This window comes from Equus quagga, chromosome 14 (assembly GCF_021613505.1).
Source record: "Equus quagga isolate Etosha38 chromosome 14, UCLA_HA_Equagga_1.0, whole genome shotgun sequence".
NCBI lineage: Eukaryota > Metazoa > Chordata > Mammalia > Perissodactyla > Equidae > Equus > Equus quagga.
In genome coordinates this window covers 52,043,000-52,054,777 of record NC_060280.1, presented here as the reverse complement: position 1 = coordinate 52,054,777, position 11,778 = coordinate 52,043,000, and the positions used below count along the sequence as shown (strand labels likewise).

At 40.4% G+C, this 11,778-nt stretch overlaps 1 protein-coding gene across 1 annotated transcript in view; it reads right to left on the bottom strand.

Annotated features, from left to right (window-relative positions):
* CFAP300 (cilia and flagella associated protein 300) overlaps nucleotides 1-11,234 on the bottom strand; it is a 26,780-nt gene extending 15,546 nt beyond the window's left edge. The window contains exons 1-3 of the mRNA XM_046637808.1: nucleotides 11,121-11,234; nucleotides 10,852-10,933; nucleotides 2,217-2,292 (exon numbers count right to left, since the gene is read on the bottom strand). Of these exons, the coding sequence (XP_046493764.1) occupies nucleotides 2,217-2,292; nucleotides 10,852-10,933; nucleotides 11,121-11,230 (268 nt within the window). The 5' untranslated portion in view covers nucleotides 11,231-11,234. The remainder of the gene's footprint in view (nucleotides 1-2,216; nucleotides 2,293-10,851; nucleotides 10,934-11,120) is intronic.
* Nucleotides 11,235-11,778: the final 544 nt, after the last annotated feature.

Genomic DNA, 11,778 nt, shown 5'->3' with positions numbered 1-11,778 from the left:
GGGGGGGGGGGGTGGGGGGGGGGGGGGGGGGGGGGGGGGGGGGGGCACAAGTCAGTCCATAGCACATGCTATCTGTTATGTAGGAATTTGGTTTAATTATATCTCCACTATTTATAAGATATATAATGCATCACTATGATCACACAGAAGGTTAAGAATGTCTTTTTTTCCCCTTGATACTAGCATTATAATACACTGAGTGCCTCCTTTTTATTTGGTGTTCAGATTGGTGCTTTTCTGGCAACCTTGTTAATGTAGAAGCGGCAGAGTCAGAATGGTGTACAGGTCAAGGTCTTGAATTCTGGAGCCTGGATTTGAATCTCAATTCCACCAGCCCAACTGTGTAAAACTGCACAAATTACTTAGCTCATGCCTCTGACTTCTCATTTGTGAAATAGGGATATATAATAATGCTTCTCCAGAGTTGTTTCGAGAATTAAAGGAGGTAATGTAAATAATGCCCTTAGCTGAGCACATAGGAGGCATCCACATGTCAGCCAAGAAAGGGCAAAGTGTGTCTAAACAAAGGTGGCTACGGCAGCTGGCTGAGAGGATGAAGCAGCACCAAGAACTGGCAATCTAGGCAGTAGAGCCAGTAATGAAGGAGCTTCCATTATCACTCTCTTTAAAACTGGTTCCCTTATTACAAGAATGTCTTTTCTCTCATTTTTGAAAGCTGTTTCCTTTGCTTATAAGGCCCCCAGAGGTAAACTAGAGATACGATGTCTGATATATTAAGAAAAAGAAGAAAAGCAAGTAGAAAGGGATAAAAACAAGCTAATGGAAGAGTACTAGCAATCCACTAGAAACTTCCACTTCTGAAATGGGTGCTACTTACCTCTTTTGCTGTTTTTCAGAGAACTTCTAAATGATTCTGTCAGATACACATGGAATTTTAGAACCTCTCTTTGCAATGCCTTTTTCAAAAATTATAAAAGAAGTCAGTGCTGTTTTGTGAAGTATCTACCAATATGGGGGAAGGTTGAACACTTATTTCAAAGAACCTTATTTTTTTGTAAATGAAGTTACTGAAGTTACTGTAAACATGTTTTATAAACACTGTGATATATGGCTCTGATTATTTCCTTTTGAAGATTTTGAACTGGTAAATATATTTGCGCGGATACTCAGTTTAATTTGGTAGGTAGTCTAAAGATCACGCTGTACCAGCTTTTTGCTATAAATTTTGCAGTAATCTTTAGCCAAAAGCAGTAAAATCTGACCTCCTAAGTCTAACATCATGAACTATTTGTAATCTTGTTCTTGACTAATACTTTAAGATATTTTTGTGTAAGGCTACTAGAACTCCATGAAAATCCAGTGTAAGAATTTAACAAAACAATCCCATCTAATTTAAAATCAACTTGCATTTTCTAGAGCACAAACCCACATTACCAAGCAGATTCTCCTTCTAGAAGGATGATTTGTTCTATTGTTAAGAAGCCTCCACCTAAAATTTAAAATACAGTGTTCACGTTTTTGTTTTCAATATAGTCTTCTATTAAGTAATTTATTCCTTGACCAGAGAGTTATTTAAGAGATTGAGTGTTAAGTGTTTAAGAGTTCGCATAATTTTCTTTAAAGGTTTCTAGCTGTGTTTCAATGAACTATGAAAATACTATATACATAAAGTTCTCCTTTTAAGAATTTCAGACTCTTTCCTCCACAGTTTAACATGTTATTATTTTTAAAGAAAGTTCCATGGTGGCTGCTTCCTCTGACAGAAATCCATTCCCCTGCCCCAGCTGAGATTTCGCCCAAGCATCCTCACATCAGCGGACTCTCACCTGACCCTGTCCCCCTGGGTAGAAGTGACCACTCCGCTCCTTTTGCTCCCACTGCTATGGTAGTACCTGTGAAACATTATTGATCTTTTTTTTTTTTTTTTACATATCAATGAGTTCCTTGAGTACAGGTTTTCACTTATTAATGTTCCCTGCATGTGGCAGAGTCCATGGAAGATGAACAATAAGTACTTAACAAATGAATGAAAAGAGAAAAATTGCTCTTGCATGCTAAGCCGAGACAGCAGCAGTGGACTCCCAGGAGAAAGACACAGGGCAGGCCTGGCACAGCTGATCATAATTGACTTTGATGTTATCAAACAAATGAGTCATTATTTACAATTCGTATTTTAATAATGAAAATTCCTGAGGCAGAATTTTGTTATAATAGTAAAACAATCACCTGATAAGATGAAAAGAAATTTTACTTACCTAATGTAATCCACTGTCCAGAAGAATCTGAAAGTAACTTCAAATTGGGAATGACATTTGGGTCTTTGAAAAAAGCCTAAAATACAAATTGGAGAGGAACAAATTAGAGACTTTATTATAAGCAATAACAAGAATTAACTGTAAAATAACTGCAGCAAAATCTCATTTAACTCAAATTGGGGAAGAAAAATTTTAGATTGTAAAATGTCTAAGTAATAAATGTTTTATAAAGAAATGAAGTTTTGTTACCTTAAGTTGGAACAGTACAAACAATGCTGTTTAAGTATAGATATCTTTGAGAATTTAATAAATAGAAAATAATGATTTACAGTGAAAAGTAGGTTATATAATGTTTGAAAATTTTGTTTTCCTTTAATCTTGCTTTCCCAATTAACTGTCTTAGTAATCATCACTCCCACACCCCATAACTAGATCTAAATCTAAAAGTAATCAACAATTTAATTCTACCCAAGGGGTATATAGAAGAGTGACAGATTTGACTTCCTAAAAATGAAAACTTTCTGTATGGCAAAAGAAAATAGGGGCTGGCCCTGTGGCCGAGTGATTGTCTGCACACTGTGCTTCAGAGGCCTGGGGTTCGCTGGTTTGGATCCTGGGCGCGGATCTACATGCCACTCATCAAGCCATGCTGTGGCGGCGTCCCACAAAGAAGAACTAGAATGACTTACAACTAGGATACACAACTACGTACTGGGACTTTGGAGAGAAAAAAAAAAAAAGAAAAGAAAGTAGTCAGAGTTTTAGTTCTAAGCACCAGCAGCTGACTCTGGCTGAAAAGATCAGAAGAGAAACTTATTAAAAGTATCTCAGGCAGTCTACACAAGTTTCAGGAGGTGGAGAGAAATCAGGCTAAAGGCTGGGCCCTGGGAACAACCTGAACTGCCCTGATAAAGAAACAATTCTTCTTGCTGCAGCCCCATCAAGCACTAAAGGAAGCTACCCCCATGCCTTCCCCATCAAGGCCACTGCTATGCCAGGACTGCTCTGCCTGAAAGCTGGAAGCCTCAGCCACCACCTTTGCCAGTGAAATGGATTCTGTGAGCATCTCTTTGCTTAAGTTGCTCACTTTGAAATCCCAGTCCTGCACTGATAAGTCCAATCGGTAAACCTGGATCCCAGGTTTGTGCTCTGAGTGCAAGAGAGGCAAGTGTTTTGGATTCATCTTTGGACTTCCTAAAATGAAGGGTGGAAATTACCCCCAAATTACATGTATGTTCAAAAGGTGCTGGGCAGTCAAAAACATAATGATGTCTATGATGAGCAATAAAAGAAAAGAAAAACCATAGATTGGGAGGAAATATTTGCAATGAATATGATTTAAAAAATGAGGAGGGGGAGGTTTTGACATCCCCAATGGTTAAAGAAAAAGCCCAATATTTATGATTAAAAAAACAGACACTAACCATGGCCAAAAGATACAAAAAGTCATGTAAAAAATACAAATAGCCAATAAACTTATGATAATATGCTCAACTTCAAGAGCAGTGAGAGAAATGAAAATAAAACCCAGAAGATATCACTTTTACCCATTACACTGGCAAGATTTAAAACGACTGGTAACTTCTGGTGAGAGTACCAGAAAATAGGCACTCTCACACACTGCTGATCAAAGAGTGAGTTTCTACAACATTTCGGGGAAGTAATTGGATATTATCTTATACATTAAAAACATGCATGTCTTATGATCAAACAAATTCCACTTTTGGGTATATGTCCTACAGAAATGGAACCACCAAGTAGATAAGTTTTATGTATAAGGAATTTTTTAATAGTATTCTTTGTAGTGTCAAAACCTGGAAACAACTTCAACATCCATCAAGAGAAGAACAGTTGAGTAAAATACAGTACATCTACACTACACAGTATGCAGTTATTAAAAAGAAAATATTACAATGGAATTCTACTTAGCCATAAAAAAAGACATCATCTCATTTGCACCAACATGGCTGGACCTTTAGAGTATTATGTTAAGTGAAATAAGCCAGACAGAGAAAGACAAATACTGCATGATTTTACTCATGTGGAAGATAAACAAGCACATAGACAAAGAGAACAGATTAGTGGTTACCAGAGGGGAAGGGGGTTGGGCAGTGGGCATAAGGGGTAAAGGCGTACATATATACGGTGACTGACAAATAATAATGTACAACTGAAATTTCACAGTGTTATAAACTATTATGACATCAATAAAAAAAAAGTATCAGAATCAAATGTAAGCTCCATAAGAGTAGGGGTCTTGTTTTTCTTATTCATTTCTATATCCCCAGGGTCTAGAACAGGGCTTGGCGTATAGCAGTTATTCAATAAACATCTACTGTATTGACTTTAAAGAAAAACTATAAATATTCTGAGTAGAAAGAGAGTAGTTTAAGAGTAATGTGTATGATAAAACAAAATAAAACTTCTATCTATTTACATGAACATAAACAAAAGTATGGAATATATACCAAACCATTAACAATACTTACCTCAGAAGTGGTGGTTGTAGGCTTGTGGGAAGAGGTGGGCTGAGAGGGTAGGAAGTAGGATAGTTTGGAATAAAGATTGCTGACTCTATGAATTATTCTCTATTGTTTAGATTGCTGCAATAAATATTTCTCTTACTTCAACATTCCTTTCACACTATCACTCTTTTCCTAAAAAGCTTCTTGAAAGAGGAACCTACCTGTTTCACTCCTCTACCTACCAGTTATTCTTCTGTATCTGGCTCCTACTCCCATCACTCAGCCAAAAGTACACTTGACTTCCTAATTCCAAAATCAGATGGACACAGTCCCTGCCCTTATGGAGTTCAGACTAAAAGAGGAGATACTAAGTACTATGCCATGAGCATGTGAAGAAGTGCAGGATGCTACTGAAGTACACGATAGGCAGACCTAATCTAATGGTGTCGGGAAGAAAAGCTAATGCAGAAAGAACGTTTAGGTTTAGATTTGAAAGTTAAGTAGGAGTCAGTTGGGCAAAGGGGTATACTGACAATGCTTAACAACTGATACTCCTCCCTCCCCAAAAAGCCCTAATTTGTAGCATTTGCCAGTTTTGACAGCAGATTTCAAGATGCCAGTAGTTTAACAACCAGCACAGATTCTGAAAATTTAGCACTCAGCCTGTCTTGAGCTGGTTCCAGAATGATGCCAGAAAGACTTTCTGTTTTTGCTGAGGAAGATTCACCCTGAGCTAACACTTGTGCCAATCTTCTTCTATTTTGTATGTGGGTCACTGCCACAACACAGCCACTGAGTGGTGTAGGTCTGCACCGGGACCCAAACCCAGGCCACCCAGGCGGAGCACAGTGAACTTAACCACTAGGCCATGGGGCTGGCCCCAAGACTATTTATTAAGGTGGAGAAAAATGGCAAGTTTAAAGTTGCAAGGAGAGAAAGGTATCCTACTGAAGGAAAGTAATGAGATTCAGTGTGACCAGAGTTGAAGGGGCAATGGTCAGATGATGCTGGGGGGTTAAACTGGACATTGTAGGTCGAGTCAAAAATTGTGATTTTGATCTAAGATTGATTTAGATTGACCAGTGTTTTGATCTAAGGGTAGCAGGAAGACACTGAATGAATTTAAGTAGGGGAGAGATGGGAGAGTGATATCTTCTAAAGTTCATTCTGGCTGCAGTGTAGAGAATGAATTGAAGGGGTGTAAGGAGACCGGTGAGAAGGCAGGGTACTGCTGTAATCCAAGACCTGATGTTCACATCAGTCACGATGACAGCTAGTGGGGAGGCAGAGAAGTGGATGCAGTGAATGAATATTTAGGAGGAAGGAACAAAGGGAGAAGGAGGAATCAAAGAGGACTCCTGAAATTTCTGCATGAAAAACCAGGCAGTATGAATGGCATTTAATGAGAAAAGGAACAGTGAAGAAGACCAGGTGTGCGGGGTGAAGATTAATACGTTCAACAAGTATTTGTGAATGTCTACATTACGCCTGGCAAGACAAACTCCCTGTTCCCATGGGGTTTACATTCTAGTGGTGGAGGATAAAGGTAAACACTTTACAGGTATCATATACGCCCAATTACAAAAAAACAAGTTTTCCCCAAAATTATTCCTCTGAGAAAAAGGAAATTGCCTTATAACTTTACAAAGTCTTTCAAACTAAAGAGTATTCAGGCAACTATTTTAATTTACGTAGCGTGCATTTTGAAAAGACATAAGCTGGAATTAACCTCAATGAACACTAGTTTTGAATTTTTTTTTTTGAGGAAGATTAGCCCTGAGCTAACTGCTGCCAATCCTCCTCTTTTTGCTGAGGAAGACCAGCCTTGACTTACATCTGTGCCCATCTTCCTCTACTTTATATGTGGGACGCCTACCACAGCATGGCATGCCAAGCGGTACCACGTCCGCACCCGTGATCCGAACCAGTGAACCCTGGGTCACTGAAGTGAAACATGCGAACTTAACCATTGCACCACCGGGGCGGCCCGTTGAATGCTTTTTAGAAGTCTTCTGAAACAGTGAACGGGGAAATTTAATTCAGAATTAGTAATTATAATTTAGATGTCATTATAAATGGAAGTTGGCTAAGTGACCTGCAGTGAATTGACCTGGAGCCCATGGAAATTAGTCTTCATAGAGTCCCTCAAACACAGCAATACAATGGTTATGTTATTGAGATTCCAATTATACACTAGTCCCATGGTGAGGATCCCAACACCATATACTGAGCCCAGAACTCTCTCTTGAGACTCAAAGTGAGATCTTCTATTCAACTATCTAGAATATTGCTGTTTGGATATACCTCAAATTTAGTATACCTAAAACTGAACTCATTCCTTGTTTATTCTTTTGCATTCTATGTATTTAATGGCATCAACTGCCACTTTAGTCAACCAAATCAGAAATTTGGTCATCTTACACATCTCCCTCTCAACAGCCTTTCAGCCCTTGAGTACTGCCTTTCTCATCCCATCTCTCCAGGCCAGCCAGTGCTGCTGTCTTAATTCAGGACATCGCCATATACTGCCTGGAGGACAACGGTTTCCAACTTGGTCGCACTGCTTCCAGACTGAGTCCTAACAATTCACCCTCCACACTTCTGCCAAAGTGATCTCAGTACTTTAAATTTTACTGTCTTGCTGAAAACCTTTCAGTGACTCCTTAGCTAGATAAAGCCCAAACTTCTTTGCACGGAACAAAAGGTCTTCTAAAATATTGTGCTACCCATCTAACATGATCCCCCTACTCTGTCTACTTGACAGATGCCTTCTCTTCTTTCAGGCCCTAGCTCAAGTGGCTTGTCTTTTGTAAACCCTTCTCTGACCACCTCAGTCAAAAACAATCACTTTCTCGTTTGTGCCACCAGAGTACGTTGTGCATGTGGTGTTTTATATTCCTTCTCACTCTGCAATGCAGTTTTTGGTGTGTTTCCCTCTGTAACTGTGTCTTGTTCAACTGTACAGCCCTAGGAACTAAAGAAATGTTTGCTGGATGAATGTTTCCTTCCATCCATTTACTACCTCACAAATGAATTTTTGGAACATAATCTGTTTTTAAATTAAAAGGGAAAATTCAAAATCTGGAATTCTAGTTTAAGCAATACCCTTCGTTCAGTTATAAGTTTTTGTAGTAGAAATGACACAGAAGTTTGAGCCAAAAGGTTTGGGTTCAACATTTGCTGGGGGTTCTTGCAAGAATTATTTAACCATTCTGAGCTTCGGTTTCCTTGGCTGTAACATGGGGGTCAAAACACCAAACTTACCAGATTGTTGTAAAGAATAGTGATAAACGTATAAAAAGTGCTGAAATCTAAATCTGGCACACAGGAGTCACTACTGCTATGGAAAAACACTTTGTAAAAGTAGTATACAAATGTCCCAATAATAGCACTTATTATGAGCCTGGCATTTTGCTAAATATTTTATATACATTATTTCACTTAATCTGTGTAACAATCCATCAGATATTCAGCATTATTTTCATATTCAGAAATAGTTATGTCAAGCACTGTGATCATTTTGCAGAAAAGTAAATGGAGGCTGAAGAAGGTTAAGTAACCTGCCTAATGTCATACAGCTTGTAAGCGGGAGAGCTGGAATTTGAACACAGACAGCTACTAGAGGCCAAATCAAGGGAAGATCTAGGTTTTGCAGGGCCTTAAGTTTATACAATTTTAGGGGCTCTAAGAATATAAAAATATCTATTTTTTAAAAATTTCAAAAACATATGACCATGTGAACATACTGCTGGAGTCTCTCAGCGTTCCCTGGAAGGGGCTTCTGGAAGTGAGGAGCTCGAGGAGCTCATCAGCTTCAAAATAAACTCGCTCTGGGCCATGCTCTTAGCCGCAATGCTTTATTTCCTCCAAATGACTTACATGAGTAAAAATAATGATTGCGTGAGGACATTTCTTTAAAATGAAATATGGGAATACTACTGTCTACCACAGGAAAAAAATGACGATAAATAAACACAAAGATTAGTCAGAAAAAAATTGCCTGGTATTATGGAAATGTGTTGTGCTTTTGGAAGAATATTGAATCTGTTGAAGAACTCTATGTCTATTGAACACCCCGAATTAATTCTACACCCCCCTCCATGAAATTTTTCCCAACACCAATGCCCCTCCACTGGGTGATCTTTTTCCCTGTGCCTAGGGCCCCTTATATATCCTCCATTATAGCAATTATTTTATTGCATTGTAGAGAATTTTTTCCATTTCTTGCTTCCAAAACTGTATATCCCTTCCAAGCTGGGATCAGGTCTCTCCATCTTTTTAGCCCCCAGAGGGACACAGTTAAGTATTCAACAAATATTTATTGAATAAATGACTTATATTAAAAAAAATTTACAGCACTCTAAAATTTAGTAGATTAAAATCCTCTTCTTATTTTTTTTAAAGTTTGTTTTCACAAGGGAAGATTGGCCATAAGTTAACATCTGTTGCCAATCTTCCTCCTTTTTTTCTTTCTTCCTCCCCGACCCTCCTCCCCAAAGCCCCAGGACATAGTTGTAAGTTTTTCTGGTGCTTCTATGAGGTCTGCTGGCACAGCATGACTACTGTCATATGGGTGGTGTGGCTCCACATCCAGGAACCAAACCTGGGCTGCAAAACCAGAGTGCGCAGAATGTTAACCACTAGGCCAACAGGGCTGGCTCTTTTTTTTTTTAATTACTATTAATTTGAGAGCCAGTACTGGTATAAATGAAAAATATTAAAAAACTATAAAAATGTAACCTTGAATATTTGAGAAATCTCATCATCAGTAGCACTCAAATGGCATTTTATTATATTAACATTCTAACACTATCTTAGGGAAAGGGAATAGACATTTAATCAATTTACCCTCTGTTAAGGGTTGAAAAGTATCCTCCCCAAAATTCATGTCCTTCCTGGAACCTCAGAGAGTAACCTTAGTTGGAAACAGGGTCCGTGCAGATGTAATTAGTTAAGATGAGGTTATACTGGAGTAGGGTGGGCCCTTAATTCAGTGTGACTGGTGTTCTTATAAAAAGACAAGACACACTGATATGGGCACACAAGAGGGCTAAGTGACTTTGACCTCCTGCTGCAAGACAAAGAGCACCAAGGATTGCTGGCAACCACCAGGAGCTAGGAAGAGGTAAGGCAGGATCCTTCCCCACAGATGTCATAGGGAGTATAACCCTGCGGACATCTTACCTTTGGACTTCTAGCCTCCAAAACTGTAAGACAATGCATTTTGGTTGTTTTAAGCCATGTAGTTTGCGGTACTTTGCTACAGAAGCTCTGGGAAACTAACACAAGCTCACAGTAAATATTCTGGTTTATTAATTAGGTTATAATTTTCTTCACTGCATTTATCACTCTATATGAGATGATCTGGTTTTTTCGTTTATTGGCAGTCTTGCCACTGGGCCCGTAAGATCCTTGAAAGCCAGACTCCTGTCTGTCTTGCTGCTTTTTGTATCTCCAGCACTTGGCAGAATTCTTAGCACATGGCTGGCCCTGAGGAAGTGGTAGTGAACGAGTAAATAAACTATGCCAACTATACACTAAAGTCAGTGCCCGAAAGACATGGATGGCAAAGACCATCACGGTATTTTCCATTTGACTGAGGAAAAAACCAGGATTTAAAACACTAACATGACAGAATTTTAACTAACACACCAGAACTTGTACTTTCAAGTAAGTTTTTCCCTTTTCAAATTAGTCACCTCTAGCAGCTAAAGACTTATTCCAAATAACTCCGCCATTGCTTAAAACTTTCGTTGGAATTCCTCATTGGGAAATGCTGTTAGAGCCTGTTCTTACAGGGTAGATTTGATTTTGAGAAACCACCAAAAGTAATTTTAAGCGAAGCCTAGTACATAAAGCCGGTGACAAAGCTGGGTAATGAAATTCAAAAATGAGGCGTGCCTATTGAAAAAGAGAGACAAATCTTCTAGAGAGACGGACTTTCCAAAATTGAAAAGTCATCTAAGGCAAGATACTGACGATGAGCTAATTGCTGGTGATTGGAAATGTAAAAGTTCCTCTTAAACTTTATCATTTGCACCTTTTATTATTTTCAAACTCCAAGAAAATGACGTCACTAAGGAAGGACGTGTTCACAAGAATCGATGCCGAAGTGGGGAAAAACGTAAAATCAGCGGAGACCCAAAGAACTCTGCGACCCGCATACCAACCATAACGAAGTCATCCTTCCGATAGGCCTGAAACGTCTGGTCAAACCCGAACGCCTGCGCCTTGATTCTGCCCAGCATGGACCTGCGGCACAGAAGGGAAACAAAGTCAACTTGGGGCCGGCCCCCTCGGAGAGCGCACACTCGACGGGACCCGCCCGCGGGACTGGGGCCTGGGGTCGGGGGGCTTCAGTCCGGACGGGGCCTGCCCGGGCCGCCGCCACAGCCGCGAAGGCCCAGGGGCCCTTCTTCCCGGCCCCTCGGGCCCTCACCACTGGCGGAGCCGGCTGGTGCTCTCCTGGCTGCTCAGAGACTGGAAGGGTCTCTGAGGCAGAAACCTGAAGTAGTAGCCGCCCAAAGCCCCTGGCTCCCCGGCCGCCATCGTGCTCCCGGCTGCCCTGAAGCGGAGGCGGTTTCCATGGAGACGCGGCGGCCGTCGAGGCGGCCCCACGCGGCGGGGCGGGGCCACGTGCAACCCGGACCGAGGAGTCCAACCTGGCGGCGGGGAGGGGGCTGCCCGCGGGGGAAAGCAGCCGCGGCCGCGCAGGGAGCTTGAGCCTCCGCTCCTCCCCGCGCCCCAGCGCTCCCGCCCCTCCACCCGGCCTGGCGGTTAGGAGACCAGCGGGCAGGGACGGAGGAAAATGGCTTATCCATCCTTGCTAAAAGTAACTCTTAATAATACACGGCATGAGTTAATTTCCTAGCCTTAAACGCTGTAATCTTAGATTTATAGATTATCTAAATTTGATGACTCAAACATTTCTGAAGAAGAAATTGTTCTGAGTTAATTAGGTTTATCTGTTTTGGAAACCAAATGTCTGTGTGACTACTGGGGAAACTATTCTCTTTTTACCATCTAGCTCTCTTGGTTTTTTTCTTTAAAAGTTACATCTGAAGGCTGAAAAAATTTTTCCGCATACTACAGTACAA